Source organism: Haplochromis burtoni, unplaced genomic scaffold (assembly GCF_018398535.1).
Source record: "Haplochromis burtoni strain Fernald_Lab_line unplaced genomic scaffold, NCSU_Asbu1 Contig_553, whole genome shotgun sequence".
NCBI lineage: Eukaryota > Metazoa > Chordata > Actinopteri > Cichliformes > Cichlidae > Haplochromis > Haplochromis burtoni.
The window spans coordinates 121316-143195 of record NW_024582914.1 but is presented as its reverse complement, the minus strand read 5'-3'; the positions used below and the strand labels follow the sequence as shown (position 1 = coordinate 143195).

The 21880-nt window shown below is 42.1% G+C and overlaps 1 protein-coding gene across 1 annotated transcript in view; it reads right to left on the bottom strand.

Annotated features, from left to right (window-relative positions):
- klf7b (Kruppel-like factor 7b) overlaps nucleotides 1-21880 on the bottom strand; it is a 64155-nt gene that overhangs the window by 7945 nt on the left and 34330 nt on the right. Inside the window, exons 2-3 of the mRNA XM_005947837.3 lie at nucleotides 16744-17395; nucleotides 6554-6677 (exon numbers count right to left, since the gene is read on the bottom strand). Of these exons, the coding sequence (XP_005947899.1) occupies nucleotides 6554-6677; nucleotides 16744-17395 (776 nt within the window). The remainder of the gene's footprint in view (nucleotides 1-6553; nucleotides 6678-16743; nucleotides 17396-21880) is intronic.

Sequence of the window (21880 nt, the reverse complement as noted above, 5' to 3'; positions counted from 1 at the left end):
TTTTAAAAATGAATTAAAAAAAAGAGTTATATAAATGACAAATGTGCGGCTCTGCAAAGGCTCAATTAGCCCTCTTTCGTTGTATATTCGCACTAAAATAAGCACAATGCATCAGGTTGGCAAGTGTTGCTAATTGATGCCACCGGCTCTGTTTATTATCTGAGAATAAGCCACAGTCCCAGGGCCCTGAAATACCCACTGGCTCTGTGTAATTTTTGGAAAATCCCTATAATCACAGGCTCCTTGAACTTCCCACCGGCAATGTGTACTTGCTGGAAACTCTCCACACTTTTCGCACCCTGATGATAACCCCCACTATGCTAATGTCTCTGCTAGCTTCTCCTCCTTAGGTTACAGCTTCTCCCAAAAAGGATAAGGAGGGGAGAGAGAGAGGGGGGAGGAAGGACACACTTATTTCTGTTCTCTAAGACGCCTCTGTGCTGCTTGTCTCCATGACATGCATTTAAGAGTTTGGAAGTTTCTTCAATGATGGCAGAGGGGATGTGAGGACATCAAATGAAAAGCATCAAGTCTACAGACCTCAAAATCCACTAAAATACTTTTCTGTGTATTTACAAGGAATACTTGAAACCCAAACTGGCAGAACTGCCCAGCCTCTACTGTGTAATCCTGTGTTTTTCTACTGTGCAGTATTAGAACTTCAGTCCTACGTGACCAATGATGCAAAGTACCAAGTTACCTTTATTACTACGACTAGCCAGGCCTGCGGCACTTTTTCAGATGTATGAATATACAATAGCAATGGAATTAGTTATCAGTGTTCCACCACTGAGGGAAATAATTTTATCAGTAGAACAACTATGATGATCACACATAATTTTTATTTCAAAATACGTGAATTTTCCGTTATTCTAAGTTGTAAAATTCTCGACCTTTTCTTTTTTTTTCAACAACAAATCAGCATCAGCTTTCTCCGTCACTGAAGTAATCATTTCTTCTTTTCTTTTCTTTACCAGCTGTTGTGCAAATGTTAGCATTTAACACTTACAATACTCTTGACCAGTGTTATTGCAGTTTATCCAAGTCTGTTTAAGGTGATGGAGAAACATGTACCCAAGAAGGAATTACCTCTGGAACAGGCCCCAGTCCCAGTGACCCTGAACTGGACAAGAGGAATGAATGAATATTGGTTTCATGTACAGTTCTAAACACTGAATTTCAAACTATTCATTTTGCAGTCTATAGGATAAATTCAAGTAAATACTTTCTTAAAACATGGTTTTGACACCTCCAAAAGCTCTTTGTAGAGAGTCACATCTGAATTAGAGGTAAGAGTAAGATTCCAACATGCAACCAGAGAGAGACAGACTAAGAGAAGAAGAAAGAGAGTTAGATTATCTACAAGTAGAGAAGCACAGTACTTCATTTCAACACCACGGTGAATTTAAGTGCTCTCGCTTCACCGGGTCACACCAGTGAAACCGTGATGTAAAGATGAATAGAGGCCAAGCCAGCCTCGGTGATTTCCTAAATGCAACTCAAACACCGCCATAAATCACAGCCAGACCCCTGAAGCTGAAGTCAGTCCTCCAGCTCAGAGTAAAACAGTACTGTAGAAACTAATTAGATATGCACCGTGAACATGGACACTAATGCAGACAGGCTGGCAGCGCTTTCTGATGCCGGACCATTTAACTCAGTACTGGCTGCACCTGATGCAAGAGAGGGACACAAAACCAGGTGCTGGCGATACATAATATTAAACTGACAGCGTCACAAGTATTTTCATTTTATTGCCAGTACTTTATTAATTGCGAAGACATTAAAGTTGAACATCCAGTATAAAACAAATCACAAACGATATGACTAAAGGGAAGGCAAAACAAAATGTGGGCGAGACTTAAATGAGAAAATTAAAAATTCAATTTGCCAGAGGCTTTATTCATTATTAATTAGTCAAGCCTATTCTTTGTGCGAGCGTGTGCACACGTGTGTTGTGTGTATAGGTAGGTTGTTGTTCGTTCCAGATAGAGACAACCAGACACAGCCAAACACCCAAATCGTTAAACTGCAGCACGACCTGCTTCTGCTGAGATTTATTCTCTGAATTTCAGCCTTTCGATTCTACAGAAAACCTCATTTGAAGGACGCTAAGTTGTGTGCTGCCTTGAGCTGGGTAAGCTGCTAGAAATCCAGATGAAAATAGCAAAAAAAAAAGAAGATCCCAATATGAAGTGAAAGCCAATCAGCTCAAAGCAAAATAAGTGATCAGACACTTTCACTAAGGGGCGAGTGATGGGCTCTGATACATATATTACTGTTTGCTCATACAAACCTCTGCTCCCCAGCGCTAATAAAATAATAATCTCTACTTCAAGGTTTGACAGTAAAAACAACAAAAAAATAAGAAAATAAGAGAAACACTGTTCCATGAAGCAACAGTGTTTGATGCAGAGAGACGCCAACAACAGGTTGACTAGGATAAGATGCCAGCCGCATTCGCTAGAATTGTAAACGTGCCGCTTCCTACTGGGTGTCATTAAATCCCTCTGACGATTGTTTTGAGTCACACCATCTGTCAGCCACTTTTGCTTTTTCATCTCTGCTCCTGTGTGAGATCCTTCTAAGCTGATTTTAATAAAAGTCATTTTCTCTCTCTCTCTAGTTTTGGCCCTTCAGTCCACAGGATTCAATTTTGCTTGCAGACTTTACCAACGCACCAGTGCGTTTAGTCAAGGTTGCTGGGATGCTGTTGAAACAAAACATGTACGTCTAAAAAAAGAAAAGAAAAGTCAGCTTTTAAACTCATGCCAGAAGAAGACGACTTCTTCTTGTATTTTTTTCTTTTCTTTGGTTTTTTGTCTTTGCTGTAGGTTTTCTGTATACGTGGACCAGCTGTTAATTCACCTAAAATCTAACGTGGAGTGAGGGTGCAGCTGAACTTTGCTCCTTGTTGCTTTGTGGTCTAGTGTTTCCCCTCAGCTCTAAGCTCGCCGTGTGGTACCTACTGTACACCTGCACCAGTCTGTGTGTGTGTGGCTGGACAGATGGCCATGTAAGTTACTTTGTCAATGTTGGGGGGGCGGAGTCTCAGGACCAGCTGGTAACCCCCCACTCCCTTGTTTCCTCCTCAAAACTCTGCTTTCTCCCCCCCCCCCCGCACCTCCTCTGTCCAGCTCCAAGGAACCATCGGGGGGTCCCCGCTTGATTAGGCGGGATTAATAACAGACCGCCGTGTGTCTGTGTGTCTGTTTCCCCAGGAGAAATTGTGTCAGATTGAACATTCTAGCTAGTGTTAACCTCTCCATGCCTGCCACTTCTTGCCATTCTCATGGTAATATTTGCCTGGCTCCACCCACCACAGATGTGTGTGTCTGTGTCTGTGTGTGCATTTGTCCACTACTGTACAAATCAGCGTGCGCCCTCGCTATGTTAACCTTGTAATTTGAACACTAAAAAGCCAAAAAGGGAGACGTGAAAACACGATTAAGACGAGTTGTTCTGAAAGGCAGTGACGTTGTTTAAGATTAACAAAAAGAAAAGAGGAAAGTGTTGGACAAATTCAAACTTTTACCTAAAGATGGAAAAAATGCGCCTGCTGCACAAAGAGTCTGAATCCATGTCTGTAGTTATATTTAAAGGCAAGGACTTTTAATCAAAGCAGCTGCTATTTTTTCGATGTCGCCGTTCATGCTTTGCATTGATGACTCACTTTGGAGAGCCTCAGCAAACATCTGCGTCTGTGTGGATGAACGGCGCCCTTACCTCACGCACTGAAAGCCCTGCTTCAGGTAGAGCCTCAGCTGTGCTTACGACTGAATCGGCTTACGTCTGCGCCATTGTGTGTCAAAAGTGTTGCGTTTATACGCCCGGACATTTAATTATTCATGCAAGTCGATATGACTTTGCATCTAAACATCTTTGCGCTCAATATGCATGCGAGTGTGAGGTGTCTGCATACTGTGTTTGTGCATTTATGGATGTGCCAGAAAAGAGCTAATACAGTCCCAGCTCTCAGTCTGGATTATGAAGCTTTCCAGCAGGTTTCTGGGGGGTTTATGTCTAAAATCCTAACTAGAGAGAACCCACAACAGCCAATTACACTGTCTCTAGGGCAAAAGTTTGCGTGTGTGCGTGTGTTTCTTTCATTCGAAAGGTATTACAGGCGCATACACATTCAGAGAGAGTGAATGTTAAAGTGGAGCTGGCATCTGGTGCCACTCAATTAGCTGTAGCCTGCTTGCCAATAGCCAGAATCCATTTAACTGCCAGCACAGAAGCATGAGTAAGCACACACACTTTCAAACACACACTCTCTCTCCTCTAAGAAGCAAACACAAAACAGTGACAAGATGACTCTCAACAGACTCACAAACACATCCCTGGTTGTTTTCTAGCAGGAGACTTAGACTTTAGTTTAAAGCGTACGCCCCTTCATCTGCTTCTCTTTTGTTTTCCTCTGTCCACATCAGACATGAGTTGGTAAAGCAGGAGCAACACACACACAAAAAATACAATTTAATACATAACATGATCTACACGTTAGTACTAACATATATTCCCCTGGGAACTGATTTAATTTAGCATTATAGCATATTTCACCATTAAATTGACGATGCTATAAAATAAAGTCGTGAATCTTCATCCTGACACTTCATCCTGTTGTCACCTGAACTCCTCTTGCACACATCTGCTCACGTTCCTTTAAAATCTCTTCTCAGCATTTAATATTTGTGCTTATTACCCCCTTGTTTGTAATAAAAGAAGGTAAAATTTGTTAAAAGTTTAGATCTACAGTAAATGCAGGAAAAACATGTTATTTATTTATTAACTTTTTAAAAAATGACCTGACTTCCTACTATTTTGGATGTAACAGCCAGCAATGTTCAGAGGTCATTTTACTAAAGCACTGTGATACTGTAGCCAACTTTTCCTGCATTTGACAGCGAGCATGAAAAGTAAAAAACTCATTAGCAGCTCTTGTCTTACCAGATGCAACTTTGATCATTTTCAGTGATTCTGATAGGATATCTCTGTGATATATTTAGCCTACATTCAATGTGCCAAATGGTCTCAGTTATACTTTTCGAATACGTGAATCCACCGAGGTCCACTCATGTCCAAATGATGTAAATTTCATCATCAGACGTGAGGGTCTGTTTTCTATATATACAATGCACCAAGTACTCATCCGCCCTCTGTGGAGGATTTTAAGCGAACTTCACAGAAGCATGACAGGAATCTCCAGCTATCTGTGTCTGTGCCCAAAATGGACTTTACATACTGGAAACATCTTTTTTGGAAACTATAGCAATTAAAAAAACAAACAAACAACAACAACAACAACAAAAGCTGACAGGAAGAACTAATATAAATGGTTCCATCACAGGCTAATGCTCAGACCTTAAACATGCCCTTAGGTACCAGCAAATATGGTTGGCTAGCAAACTGTTGAGGCTGGGAAAAATGGATCTCAAGAGTCAAGGTCCAAGCCTAGTTTAGTAGAGTATTAGTACTAAACCTTTAACCTACTAGTGAAAGACTAATACATTATCTTAGTTTTCATACACTTACATCAGTGATCTCACCTCTTCTGCGAGAAGATTTATAGTGTCATTTTCCCAATGTTGATGGATGTGTACTAGATGGCTCTGACTCAAACTGATAAAGCTGTGCTTCAACTTGAAGAGCTATTCATTTGCAACTCTGCAAATGAATAGCTCTTCATCTAAGTTTTGGACTGCTTGAATATACAACGAGGCCTATGGCGAACTGAGAACTTCCTACCGGGATAACGAACAAAGAGGTCTTTCAAAGAGCAGGCACCCGCCCTTTAGCCGATGTTGTCGCAGAAACGCGCTTCCACTTTGCGTGCCATATTCTACATCTACCCCCTTATCGCCCGGCCAAGATTGCCATTACATGGTTCCCAACACTGGCAAGCGAAAGCGAGGCTGACCAAAGATCACATGGCTTCGAACGTTTATGGATGATCTGAAAACTGTCGACATCGCCTGGGATGAAGCCGAAGCAGTTGCCGCTGACTGACGATGGAGATCGTTAGCTGCCCAATGCGCCGCTCAGCATAGGTGGAAGTTCTAAGTAAGTGAAAGTACGACTAAAAATCAATGGATTTAGAGGCTTTTGGTGGAACCTAATGAGGGAAATAGTCTTTTTTTTTGTCCCGGCAGAAGAAGCCTTCAAGAATGGCAGGAATTACACTGAAACACTGAAGCAGCTCAATGGAATCACCATCTCTGATTTGGCTTTATGGACGCAGAAGAGACCATATTTGGATAAGACAGTAGTGTGCAGTCAACTAAGGAAGCTAATTTGTTTTGCAGGGTGCATCAACTGACTGTATGGGTGGTTCGCACAGGAAGAGATACCTGCTAATTATACATAGAAATGTGTCACAGTGATCAAAAACAAACTGGAAATAATTAGCTGCAAACAAAACCTTACAGATACACAACTCTTTGGCTTGTATATTAAAAACAATTTTTTATCCTGGCCAGATAAAGGACATCAAAGTCCTCCAAATGTAAACTGCACTGCGTGTTTGCTGTGTTTGTGCCGCCTATCCGTTTACCTGTCGCAGTGGTTGCACTTGAATGGCTTCGCTCCGGTGTGTTTGCGGTAGTGTCGTGTCAACTCGTCACTGCGGGCAAAGCGCCATTCGCAGCCCTCCCATGAGCACTTGTAGGGCTTTTCACCTGCAAAGGAGAGACAGGGAGGAAGAGAGAGGGGGAAGGTGTCACATTTTATAATCATTTTTACATCTAATTTCACACGTCTAAACTACAGCTGTTCACTAATGTACAGGTTACCACCCCTGGCTTTTTCCAAACACACACACACACACACACGCACCCAGACAGCCCAGAGACCAGCCAGGCAGACAAGTTTTAACACAACAGCCATTTCAATGAGCCAACACACTCAATTAGCTGTAAATGAAGTCTTTCAGCACAGCGGCGTCTTAATTCATAATCCCAAATTCACCCTGAAATGAATCTCGTTTTGTTCCCTCTATTACCCCACAAACTCACCACCTCCCTCCCTCCCTCCCACCACACACACACACACACACACACACACACACACACACACACACACACACACACACACACACACACACACACACATGAACACATATGCACACCCTGAGGTGGGTTGGGGTGGGTCTGAAATGTAAATGAAGTTTCATCCCCCGGTTCACCAGATGGGAGAAGAGATGGTCTATTGTTCTCAGCCTGTAGTTATCTCTCCATGATAGAAAGCCTTCCAGCTGTGCATGTGTGTATTACGCTGAGAGGTGTGTGTGTGGTGTGCAGGAGCAGACTGCCTTCAGATGGGACCTGAAGATGTCCGACTGTGTACATGCTTGTATGAGATTTCTCTCTCTCTGTGCGTCTGTGCGGGATGAGCAGATAAAGCAGCGAATCTGGGCCTTCTAACAAAATCCCCCTGCGCACTGCCACAAAAATAAATAAATAAATACCACAACTAATAATAAAATGAGTATTTAGCTATGTTACAAAAGAGTTTCAGAAGTGTACATGAACAGCTCCTTTATTTATCTCCTTTGGACATGAATTCATACTTAGGCTCCTAATAGCATCAGTTCTAACGACCGGTTCTGGATTGCAATAAATGTTGTTTTAGTATCTTTGTGTCTCTGTTCTGTATCTTATGCAGGCTGAACTCAGAAGTTTTCTTCTGGCATTACCCAAACCGTGAGTTCAGTTTGCACGGATTGCTCTTTCATTTCATCAGTGCCTTGGACTTGTAGCGGTGCTGGTTTAAAAACTAAAGTAGTTTAAAAGCTGCTTACTAGTTATCTAATGTCCATATGCTGTGTTTTGTTGGAGGATTTTGGCTTGTGATAAAAGCTCAGCGAGGCTCATTATTTTTGCAGATGACCTTGAACTTTTCTTTTGTTTCAGCGCTCCTCCTGCTTCAGTCCAGTATTTAAAGAAATGCGGGACAATGCTTTTAAATATAAACCAAACCTGGGTTTTCTCTACTGCACCCTGTGCAGAAGAGGAAAAGAAGACTGTCTGAATGTAATTGCAGACCCCCGGTGTGTGTGCGTGTGATCTGTGGGGTGGTAACTATAATTGGGGTCTTAATGACTCTTAATGGGAAGTAATACAGCAGCTTACAGTCAGTTAGCCAGATGTCCCTGCAGCCCCTCTACTCTCATCACAGCACACACCAATCTTCTTAAGGAGACAAACACAAACACGCACCAATTCAGAGCTAAGTGGAACTAACGTGGAGCCCGAGCGGTACACAACATGGACCTGAAAGTCAGCCGTCACTGCCATCAAAATTTAGAATTTTCAACCTGGAAAATCAGACTAGAAATACACAAAGCCAAGATGGAGAAACTAGTCTCAGGCATATATTTAAAAGAAAAAGAAAACAAACCTGGTGCCAGACCCACCCACAACTTGGCTTTGTCAGTGATTCAAACAAGTCTGGTGTTACAAAAAAAATAAAAAAATAAAACCAATCAGAATTTTGTTGGCGGGATTCACTTTAATCATCATCATCCTCTTGTGTCAGAGCCAGAAAAATGATGAAAAGCTTGAGCAAGGTTGAGACAAAGTAACTGCTGGAGGAACAACAGATTCTGCCTTAACTGAAATGATGTTGGTGAGACGCTAAGTTGCTCGCTTCTGACGGGCCGAGGGATGAAGAATGCGTGCAGCATGAAAGACGACTAAATGGCTGCCCACTAAGGTACCATTTTAGGTGCCTAGCACAGAACTGCGTGAGTTGAAATGGCAATCTGGTTTGAAAATTAAGTCTGAGTAGTTGAAAGAAACATTAACATTTCAGACATTTTTACATATACAGCTTCCTTCTTTTCTCTCAGGTTATTTATCTTTTTTTGCTTTTTATGTCCGCAGTCTTACTGCAGGCCATAACGTCTCTGTCTTATAATTTTTTTATGAAGTTTAATTGTCTCAATTCATCACCTTGAATCATTGCAGCAGTATAGTACAGCTACAAGAAAGTACACCTTCATGCGGACCAGGATGTGAGGTGGCGAGCCGCTCTGACAGCAAGGTGATGCAACGAGACGTAAAAGATGATGTGCTACAGGAACATCCGACTGTGAATGATGCCCTTCTTCCCCTTTATTTCCCCACAGTTAGTGCGTCTCTTTGATCGGCTGCGTGTTTTCGCCGTAGACACAACATCACTGCAGTTTCAGTTGGACTAAATTAATTCCAGATCACGAGCTCTGCTCTCCAGGATTTGCATATTCAAATTCTCCAGTCAAATCTCATGCAGCCTGACGCAGATTCCCACAACAGGGATCTGGGTTTCGTTCCCGTCTCTCTGCTGTAAATGTCTAGCGACAGCTCTTCTTAACCACCGTAGTGTTGTGGATCACTGTGGACAGAGTGTCTCAGGGGGCTCAGAGCAGGGTAATCTCATCTCTCCAAACTTCTGCAGCTGCCATCTGTATTTCATTGTGTTTTATCATTAAGAGTTCACTATAATGCTGAGGTTTGTTTCCATAAGTGACACCACATGTCTTGAGACAGTACAGCTTGTTGGCTGGACCTAGTAGGCTTCACATAGCACATCTACCAATGGTACTGGTATAACTGGTCTATATGAAGATTTAAAGTTTTTTATGAATGAATCAGTGAAGTTTCTGATTTAGAAACTATGCTGATGGCTTTGGTGTAAAATTCATTTGATCATTTAGTCTGAGAAGTGGCGATGACTGAAGGTAGCATAAATAGTAGAAGGAGGTAAGAGCAGCTCATTTAAAATACAAGCTACTGCATTTCACTCCTTGTAAATTAAACTCTCACCAGGGCACTTGAATAAATGCACAAGCAGATATATCACAGGAAAGCAGCCCATGAGCTGTGATGAAACAAAAACACGCTGAACATTTCCAGACCAGTTATGTCAGATGCCAAAAGTAAAACCAGGACTGGATCATAGCTTTGAATAGATTTACCGCGTTTGACTATCTGATTCAAAATGCCACCTAAACTGGACAGGTACTTTAAAATATGTGAGTAACACATAAAAAAGACTTTGTACCAACAAGGTAAAAATCAAAGGGCTATTAGCTGAAAACATGGCATATCTTTCCATGGTGTGCAGTGTGTCCTTAAAAGATTTGAGGGAGGAAATCTATGGCAGATGTGTCATGTTCTGAGTGAGTGTCTGCTGTTTTTAGATGTTTTTTCGTGCTGGCTTGTTTCCAGACCTGCATCACCCATCTGTGATTCCATCAGAGGCAATCAGCAGGCCACCGCAGCCTTCTACTCATCGCCAGTCCGTCAGCTACTCCTATCGTGGTAACTCAGCTCTTCTCTCTCTTGTTATTTGCCTCTTCGTATTTTAACTGCTGTTTCCTTGTGTCTCTACTTTGCTTTTGCTGTTCCTGGAACAATACTCAACTCCCCTGCAGTTCGCTTCGGTGGTCATCTGCCACTACTCACCTGCTCAGGCGGCATAACCTTTGCTGGCTGTCCGTCACAACTCATCCATTCAGGCTACATGCTTCAGCCGCGTTCACCTCACCTCCCTGCCCTTCTGCCCGCCGCTTCTCTCTGGATCTCTGGAAATAAATGAATGGATAAACCAACTCTCTCATTCTGCTCCTCAACCCAACACTGACTCTGTGCTTCAAGTCATTCCTCCATTTACAGGCCAACTCTTTAGTTTGGTGTCGATGAAAACATGATCATTGGCCCCGGTCTTGTCCCCCTGTCGTGGTTTGGGAACGAGGGTGCACTGGGCACGATTCAGCTCTGGCGGAGTCTGCAGCACTTGTTCCCCGAATATCTTCATTGGGACTTTAGAGAAAAAAGTTGATGGTCGGGGTCCCTCGATGAACTCTGACAGGCCAATAATCCTGATGTTGGTCCAGTGAGTACGTCCATCTAAGTCAATATTGTTGTTCTTGAGTTTAGCACAAGCTTGAATGATGCTTTGAGGCCTGGATGCGTTCTTCTGTTGAGCTGGCTTTGGTCTTCAGGTCAGTCAGTGTAGCTTGTCCGTGTCCAGTTTAGCTTTAAGAGAGGCAAGCACTGCTTTAATGTCGGAGGACACGGTCATTGATATGGACTGTTGGTGCTCCTCCAGTAAGCTGGCCAAGGCGGGCATGCTCATCTGGCTAGCTGAGGAAGGCGAGTCATTTCTTTTGTTGTCTTTTGATTTCATCAGCCTGGTTCCAGAGGCCATGTAGCTTTTCAAAGAAATACTGTTCATTTAAATAAGAAGCCGATCAAGTTTGGGACGAAAAAACCCCCCAATGGTTTTCAGGTCAGTGCGGAAAAGCACAATATATGCACCTACTCCATTCTTCACTCCACCAGAAGTCGATTGATCTCAACAAGGAGTATGGGATCATCTTGACTGAGAACAGAACAAAAAAACCCAACATATTCCTGAAGACTACTTACAGAAATTACAAGAAAGCTGCCTAATGCTTTGTTGAAGAGTAACGGTGGTCTTAAACAATCATATTTAATGTTAGAAGTGTACAAACTCTGTTTTTGTGTTATATGCTTTTTTTTCTATAATATATGTGTAACAGGTTTAAATACATTTCAATAGTGTTTCCTAGCAAATAATAAAGAAATAATGGGTTTCTCAGTGCTTTTGCATAGCACTGTGTTTATATATATATATATTATATATATATATATAATATATATATATATATATATATATATATATATATTATATAATATATATATTATATATATACACCATTTACCAGTAAATATTTCTATTTCCCTCAGGGGTTCATAAGTCTTTGTTACAGCTCTGGTACAGCTGTAAAACATGTGATTCTACAGCAGATCACTTCAAGCTCTGCAAAGAACCAAAGTACCACCCATGTTCAGCAGCAGTATCTGAATGTGTGAATCCTTATACTTCACTCCTCAGAGTCCTCTGTGGTCTGACTATGGGACCATTATTTTCTACATAGAATAGAAAAGCACTTGGCAGCTTATCCTGTAGGCTTGTTGAAGAAATGTTACAATCTCAACCTACATGTATGTGCTTGAGTGTGTGTGTGTGATACGGGGTATGAGTGCGGGCCGCAGGTGCCAGACAGGCTGCCGTTTCACACTCGTTTTCTGTAATTGGCCCAAGCCCCTCGTCTTCCTCCAATAGGACCCCCCTCAAATACACACACACACACACACACACACACACACACACACACACACACACACACACACACACACAAACACACACACACACACACACAAACACACACACACACACACACACACACACACACACCATATCACGCACACAGTGTTAGAGGAATGAAGCAAGGCCAGCTTGGGCCTGACGCCACAGCAACCATGACGCCAGCCAATTATAGCACGGCAAGGCAAGGATGCATGATAAAGTCACCTAGCAACTGAGAGAAAGAGAGAAGAGAGGAGGGGGGTAGTGGTGTGTGTGTGTGTGTGTGTGTGTGTGTGTGTGTGTGTGTGTGTGTGTGTGTGTGAAAGAAAGAGAGAGAGAGAGAAAAAGAGAGAGTGAGAGAGCGACTCGGAGAGAGATTAACAGGCATGGACAATCCACCAGCCACCAACCAATTATGGAAGAGTGTGATGCAGTTGCTTGGCAACCCAAACCGAATAAGCAAAAGGGAGAGAGTGAGAGAGAGAGACAGGTTGGAGTTTGGATTCTATGAGGATGTCGAGAGGTTACAGCAGGGCTTCTCCTGACTCCACATGAGGTTGTGGTGTCACCTATATTGGGTGGGGGTGGAGGTGTCGACTTAAACCGGAGTGACCAGTGTTTTAACCTGCATGACAGAACACAGACAGAATACACCTCACATCACGTAATATTGAGTCACACAATACAAGCATCATCATTATGAGGTTATGCAGATTTCATTGAACATGCACCTCATGCTTCACAAATGTTAATGCGGTCCCACTGCTCTCGAATGCAGTGACTCAAGCAAGGTACAACAGTATGCTAAAGAAGTTTCCGAACCACACAGACCTGAATGGAAAATAACGCCTCTCCTTCACTACATGAAACTGTAACCTACTGATTTGTTGTTGAGGAACTGCTGCATGTGACATAGGACTGTTGAGGAGTGTCTGACTCTGTATTTACACACTGTCACCTACACCCGCCTGTGATGAACTTGAAAATGTTGACAAGTTCAGGACCCAGTCTGGGTGAAACGTGGCCAGCTGAAGTGTCACCCTGGTTAATTTTGTTTTGTAAAAAAAAAAACTGATGGAGGTGAATTTTTATTTTATTTAAACAATTCTATTGCTTAATGTTTTTAAGAAATAACTAATTCTACAAACAACAAACAATCACAGGTAACTACATGCTTACCGAATCTTACAACATGAACTATACTATTGTACTATTTCAAAATAAAAAATGTTATCTTTGTAAAAATGCATAAAATTCTAATACTGTAAACAGTTCAGGATCACCACTATTGATACAGCTCACTTATAAAGGTATTTGTTGCATATTGTGGCTGGTGGTTGGTTGGCAGTGACATTCTGTGCTCTGGTTACACAGGTATAATAGAAAAGGTAAAATGCAATTTATATAATTCCTAATTTATTTACCATTCTATAATAATTGGTTATATACTCCCCCCTTTTAAGGTTACATACCGACTTTACGTTTTTTTGTCGTTCTCCTCTCCTCCTCAGTAAAAATACTTCCAGGAGCTACTTTATTGCACACTGAGTTTATCTGTACACTTTATGGCTGTAACAAGGCTGCTATTCATTTGCTTCATTAACTATTTCTGTTGCTTCAGCTGCATCGCTCGGATAACGTGAAAGGTTCAGTTAGCGCAACATACCTGCTAACTTGCACTAAATCACTCACACTGAGTGAGGTGCTGCAGACTGCTGAGAAATTCATTTTCACTTTAACTACCATTTTCTTTTCTCTTCCTCTCTTGCTGAACTTATGTGGCCTGTGGCTGACAAACGGGCGTTTCTGCAGTTTGACTACATCACTGCTGTTTGCATCTCTATTTTATACAACAACAAAAAAAGACACCAGTGATATATGCTTACACTGGTTCAGCCAATGTATCTTTTATTACTTTGTTTAATCAAACAATGCATTAATAATTGTAACTAAATTAAGTTAGGAAGGATTTTGACTGATTGCCTGCAGAAGCTAGGTATAAGATGATAATGACAATCAGCATTCCAGCGAGCTGCAAAGTAATGCATGCAAATCCTCATATTTTATTGCTCTTATGTATTTATTCATCTACTTTTTTGGCTGTAGAACAAAACTCCTCCACACTGAGCTCATGCTCATTCAAAAATGTGCAGCAAAGACTTTTGAAAGGCAAAGCCTCTTTCCAAAACTGGCCAACTATCCCGCTAACTTGGCTGCCAAATATGTAGTTAAGTATATTATGTTGAAGCGCAAAGTGATACAATTAGCTGTGTACTGCTTTTAAAGATCCAACCACATCCAAGAAACTGAAAAGTAAAACAGTGGAGAACTAGACAAACCCTGGCTGCGACTCAGAACAGCGCCGGATGGGCACTTTAGAGATTAAGTGAATTCATTTGCGTCTATCCGTTGCATCTATTAATGTTTCTGTTCACCCCTAATTGAACATTTCCGTATAAGAAAGGAAAAAAAAGGAGAAATTGTTTTCAGTATGAACGCTTTAATACGTTTTCTACAAAAAAAGGAAATGAAGCACACGTGCAGCATAGCCGCTGACAGACCTCAATATAATGATGTTTCTAATGGCCTCTGGTGTGCACTATGTGACAGTAACTGTATTGACACTGTGCAGGCTTTCTACTGCTGCTCCTCCCTGTAGTTTCTGCTATGCTAATCCCTCCCTACATGTATGTTCAATGATTTATGGTTATAATAACCCAAAAAGAGGATTAAGCTAATTAAACCACAGCACTGCGCTTGTAATGAACACATCGGGAGGGAATACACCACCCCCACATTTATGCCACACACACGTGCGCGCACACACACATACAGAGTGTGGAAGCTACTGTGTCTTCAGGGTGTCCTCTTCGTCTTTTTTCCCCACAGTGAATGATTCTGCCTTTAAAAGCTCATCGTTGGTTAGCATGACTCGTCTGTGGAATAATCAGAAGATTAAAGATACCCGAGCTCGCGTCAGGGCACCAGAAAACTAGCGGCTCCACTCTGGATTAGCTACAATAAAGCTACAGTGGTGGGTTCCCCCAGCTATGCCAGGTGCTGGCCTGGAATGTAATGCTATACTTAAAGCCATGCAATGGTTGCTGGGGATCATATAAGCCTGTAACATGCTGGATTTATGATGCCAAAGTTGCCGGTATTAATACAGACGAGGTCTTCAGGCTACGTACTGTGATCCTGGTGAAACTGCTAACACTGTATGATGACAACTGGAGGACATAAACCACTACAGTAAATGATGGTGTGGTTAAAGCTAAAGTTGAATAATGCTACCTTCAGGTGGTACAAATCTGCACATCCCCTATGCTGCAGATAAATGATGGGTTCAGCCCGAGTCACTCAGGCAGAAGTTTTTAAATCCAGGAGGCTTTTTTTTGTTACCTCGAAACTGATGAGTGGATTTGTCAGAATGTGAAACTCAACCGTGCACTGGTTCCTGTCACTAAAACTAGAGATACACTATGCTGCCAAAAGTATTCACTCACCCATCCAAATCATTGAATTCATGTGTTCCAATTACTTCCCTGACCGGAGGTGTATAAAATCAAGCAACTGGGCATGCAGACCGCTTTTCCAAACATTTCTGAAAGAATGGGGGGGGCTCTCAGGAGCGCCAGCAACTCCGCCATGAAGTGTTCGGCCATGTAAAATCACAGAGTGGGGTTAGTGGATGCTGAGGTGCGGAGAGTTTTGTTGAATGGGTTTCTACCCTGGAGCTTAATGATCCAGGTATGAGTCAGGTATTTATAAGCCATAAATACCATATTTCGGTTATTTATCTGTTATTTGTTATGACTAATGATAAATGTCTTGGTAAAAGCTTTTAAATCTGAATAACCTTCAGAAACATGGATCTGCTTCTCTGTCATAATTTACTTTGTGACCTATACAGATGGATTATTACAGAGTAAAATACAAGGAATATAAAGTTTATTCATCTTAGGCTACATCAGTCAAATCCATCTTTGATTATGAGTCTACTTCAACAAGCCAAAGCCTGTCTCCTCATGCTTTCACTACAGAAAACTCGCAGCTCCCTGCCCCTTCCTGGTCGCATTAGCCGGCATGTGTTCTGTTTGAGGGTCACAGATGGGGCAGCTGCAGTAAGCAGCTAAAGCTGCACGTCAGACCCAGTTGGACACGGCTGAATTCGCAAAGTAATTTACTACCAGTCTATCAATCATCAGGCAATTACTGAGGCAGGGCCTTTCTGGCACTGAGGTGATATCAAGAAGCAAATGAATAATTCTGGAGGATCATCTGAGAAGCACAAGAAGAAGAAAAGAGCTTTTAATCTCTTTTAAAAATCCATCAGATGTTTTCTTTGCAGATTTCTGCGGAAACTCAACCAAATCATAGTGTGAAACATCATAAAACAGCACGCTAAGCCGTACTCAAAGCTTCCAGCTCCAGGCTAGAGTCTTTAATTCAAAATCAGAAGCTTCTAACCCGCAGACATCATCAGACAACACCTCTTCCCTCCTTGCCACGTGGAAAACTTTAAGTTCATCAGAAACACTAGTGGCATCGTGAATTGAATTCCTGGGAATGCAATTAAGGTTTTACCTGTGTGGGTCCTCTGATGTGCCTTCAGGTGGGAGCTCTTGGTGTAAACCTTCCTGCAACCATTAAACTGGCACCGGTGGACTCTCTTCTTGTTCTCTGGTACGTCTCCTGCCAGACTTCCCACCCCTCCCTGCTCGCTGTCACTGAGGGCTCCTCCTCGGCCTGGTGGGGATGGTAACGCTCGCGCTGCTACCAGCTTAGCCGCCCCTAATCCCACCTTCTTTGCCACCAGTTTGAGCGTTAATGTGCCGTCTGCTGTTGCAGTGAGCGTCTGTGTGGGCTTAATAAGGTGTCGGCCAAGCTCCGGTGATGATGGCGGTGTTAGGGAAGTGACAGCGGCACTAAGCTGAGCTGCACTGACTCCTCCGAGGACTTGCTCTTTGCCTGTGAGGGTTTCAGGCCCAGCTGCTGTCTGGTTCTTGTTGGGATTGGGAACATGTAGAATTTTGGCCTGCACCTTGGGGAGGGTCACAAGTAGCGAAGGTGGACTGGGCTGGTCAGGGAGGCTGGGAAGGAGGGGGTCCATCAGGTCTTCATCACTGTCACCCCCCTGCATAAACGCCGGCGTTAAGAGGCAGTCCAGCTCATCGTCAAAGAGCTCTGAGAGTCGCTTGGGCTCGGTCTGTAGATACCGCTCCAACTCTAGACACGTCTGCAAGAGAAGCACAAACCGAGGGTCAATATTTGTATACCTTTAAAAAGAACAGTTGGCTATCACAGTTTATCCAGGATTATAACACGAGCTTCCTATTTTACAAACGCTCTTTAAACGACTGTAACTGTTACCGTTAGTGCTAAAACTCAAAGGGTTTTGGAAAGAAGAGAGGAGCTTTACGGAGGTTCACGGTGTACCAAAGCAACACAGGGACAAGCAGACAGAAAAATCAGCCCCTCCGAGGTGCGCTTCACATGACTGTGACTCCTCAATCACTCTGGGCACGAAATTCAAATGCTTTCCTAAAGATGAAAAATCATAAATAAGTCCTGCTGACCACTATGACACTTGTGTGATAAAGAGTTTAAAAAAGTAAATTTTCTCGTGTCCACAACTGACCACCTTGAGATTTTTGCCTATCCTGGTACTTTTACTGCTGACATAAAGTAAGGACAGTTATTGTTTTCATGCATGAAAAAGTTTGGCGTCAAATATTTGAACAAACAGCCAACGCACTGCCTGGTGTGATTTTTTTGTTTGGTTTTTTTGCACATTGCTATACTCAGTACGTTTCTCCAAACTGCAGACATTTCAGAGACCTTGTTTACCAGTCTGTTTAAGTTCAGATACCTGCTGTAGGCTTAATATTTCTCTGCAGCTGTTGACCATGTTACCTGGCACACGGCCGTCCTGAGAGAGGAGGGATTTAGCCTGTGATTGATTGCTGCTGCCCGGCCAAGCTCTCTGGAGCCCTGAACTGTGGAAGCCTTTCCTGTTCCCACCCCCGCTCACCCAAATCAACCAACCATGGACATTATATTGCAAGACAGGGAAAAGAAGGGAAGTCAGATGACAAGAGGACAAGTCCAAGAATGACACAGAGGAAGTAATGGAGACAAGGAGGGGAAAAAATAAGGAAAAATAAGCGAGTGATCCTAAAATTCTTTATTTATCAAGCAACAACAGAGACATCTGCACTTTTTTTAAAACCACTGTTCACTTGCTGTTGGCAGCATCACCACAGTTGTTGGTCTGCCAGCCTTCAGTGCCTCGGTCAAGGGCACCTGCCACATTATCTCAAGGGATCTGAGCCAAAAACCTTCCAGTCACTAACCTACTTTTACTACTGCGAGGCTGCACTTCTCCTTTGAAAACTTTTATGCTTTCTGTGATTCTTGTTTTGTCTCTGCTAAAAAACTACCTACTGCACTTTTCAGGTCTCAGAGAAGCTGTTCGATTGATCTTGTTGTTGCTTTGAACGTTCCGACCCACAACACAGCTTACTGCCGAAATCCCACCTGCATGTTCAGGCATGAAAAAAAAGGCATGTGTACCACCTATAGAGGTGCATGATCTAAAGAGATACAAGTAAAGCTCACACACCTGCTAATATGGGGGTTAGCTAAAAAACAGCCTTCATTAAAGAGTAAAAAGAGGGTAAGAGGAGAAACACTGAGAAGTACATATTACTGAATACAGAAACGGATACAAACCAGATGTTAGACCACAGGAGTTCAAAGCAGCAGCTACATTTTTATGATGTCTTATCACATTCTTTCATGTTTACAATAATAAGGCACTTTTGGTTTGGAAATGTAATCCTGAAAATACTTAAGGATGGAGTTCGTGACTGCTCAAAGTCAAATTTGATCCTGTTTTCATGAGGAAATGTTTTTGCTCTCTGTATTTTACTTTTTCATATTGGTGACACATCTTTCAATACACAACTTTAAGCAACAGAAGCTAATTTGGACTAAATTGTAGCTTCCCCTCAGCTCAGACTCAATCATACTGCGGTAACAAGCAGTAAATTAACTAACTAAGAATGGTCCCCGATGCAATGATCGGGGACCATTCTTAATTTCGTTGTTCTTGTGACAATGACAATAAAGTTTCTGATTCTGATTCTAAATTAAATTAATGTGCATAATTTTGGAGGCACTGAGGACTTTTACTCTCTATAAAGACCTTTGACGTGAGGGGTTTGCATTTGCATGTCATGAGTTTGCTTTTCCTTTAGTCTTTCCATCTTTGTCTCTATTCTTTAACTTCTATTGGAATGATTTTCCTCATAACGGTGAAAAGTTTACGAACATCATCCACAAAATGGGACGCTTATCTCGGAAACAGTAAACACTGGATGCCCGGACGCTGGTATATGTAGAAGACCAGACTGTGATATGATAAATGCAGCTAGTTTTGTATCTCATCAGAATGTGTTTCATAGAAAATACAGTTGGAAAACCTGGCTTCAAACCATGTAGTAGACAGAAATATGTTTTCAATGTCTGTGTTGCTGTTCGGTCTCACAGGAACTAAACAAAATGTTTTGATCTTTTTTCTTTATGTCAAAAGTCCCCCACTCTGTCCACTCAGCACTTTCTGAAAGCTACCTGGCTGTGGCACTGACTGTCCTGCTGCATGATGCATTTAATGTCTCCTCTTGGAAAATGAATTTCCTGCGTTTGGCCAACGGCCTTTGGCAGCCTCAAAGTTCTCATCCTGATCCTCTGGCTCCTTCCACCTCTGTCATTGAAGCAAATTACAGCTACTAGATAAATGTGTGTGTGTGTGTGTGTGTGTGTGTGTGTGTGTGTGTGTGTGTGTGTGTGTGTGTGTGTGTGTGTGTGTGTGTGTGTGTTTTAGCTGCAGCTGGTTGACTCCGTCCATTCAGACGGCCCGGCTCTGGAGCTTTACTTCGCTCAGCCTGAGTGATGAGGCAAACCAACACATTTAGTCACAACATCTGTTGAGTGGTGATAAGCTGAACTTCCTCTCCGTCTTTCTTTTCCCTTTTTTTCCTTCTGTTTAAAAGAATGCCCTTTCCCCCCCTAAGGATGCACATTTGCATCTGAATAAAAATCAAAGATATTTCTTAGGGGGTGGGGTTGGGGGGGCTTCCATAAAGAAACTTGAAAATGATAAGCATGTTTGTACCGACATCTTGCAACAATGACTTTTGTAAAGCTACCAGTGCTGCAAGGAAAAAACCTTCTTGTTAGCCTTTTGTCCAGACAGTTGCTTTGTTTTGTTAGCATTTGTGTTCAACTCATTCATTGCTGTGTGCAACACAACAGAGCAGGGCATGCTAAAGGGTCTGTTATATCTCCGTTTAAAGATTAGGTACCGCTAATGGATCAGGAAGCAAATCGAAACTCAGGCTGCCAACTGTTTTATGGTGAGATAAAAGAGCCTCATGCCTGGATATTGGAATAATGATTACAACGATAAGAAGCTCTACAAGAAAAAAATAATGAAATGACACATTAGTCACCTTCAATGATTTGAAACTTAATGGAAGAGGTTATTTGAGATGGCTTTGGATCTTTGAGAAAGGATTTAATTTTTCAATTTCTAAATAAAGACCAAACCAATAAATGTGGTAATTTAAACTTAATTTACCATTCTTGTTTTTTGTTGTTCTGATTGGATTCTGATTGAATTTAGTTGCTGAGATTTTAGGTTTTACAACAGAATCTGGCAGGTGCTGGAGAACTTGGTGCAATCCTGGTTTAATCCTAATCCTGGCATGAGCGACTGGAAGAAACAATGACTTATTTTCAACAGTATGAAATGAGTTTAGAAATGCTTAAAAAAACCTTTTCCCTCCATCTCCACATGGATTTGACAAATGTGACAACGCAGCATGTGATAAAAACTGAATGGAGAGAGAATATTTTCATATTTTCATGACAGGTCCTACTTTTTAACCTTTTTTTTCTGTGCTTTTGCTTCTTTATTAAAAACAAGTCTGTCTGAGTTGATTTTAATAACATTTTATAACTCAACGGGCTTAAGACGATATCGAGTTGTAAAGGTCATCTAAATGAGGAGCTCTGAATTTATGGGCTTCTTTGTTTGTGTGTTTGTTAATATTATTGGAGATTATGCCTTCATCCTGAGGGATTAGACTCTTAAAGCTTGCAGAGTACATGCAAAGTATTACTAGAGATAAAAAGAAAAGTTTTGCAAGATTTTCACTAAAACACTGTTATCCTCTCCGGATCTCAGCAGAATAAAGTTTGGCTGCTGTACTGTATGTGTTACATACATAATTCATCATCCTGGAACACAGCCGCCGAGCCATTAATATTAGCTTGCTTTGATACTGTAAATACAGCCTCTGTCAGTGATTTCTGAGAGCATGCTGTACTATTGTTTTATCTTGGACTAGAAATCAAAAATAGAAAGGTCTGCTTGTCTCCTGGTGGGGGCTGGACCGATGCTGACGATAGTGGGAGGTGGGTGGGGAAGACAGAGGGTAGAGGGAGCCCGAGGCTGTGCAAGAAGAGCGAGCGGCAATCAAACCCACGGCCAGCATTGAACGTGCCGCCTCTGACATCACACACATGACCTTCTCCTTCATCTGTCTCTCCTACACACCATGAATATCAGGTAACAATGACATGTTGGGCCTGCAGCATATTAGTGTGTGTGTGTGTGTGTGTGTGTGTGTGTGTGTGTGTGTGTGTGTGTGTGTGT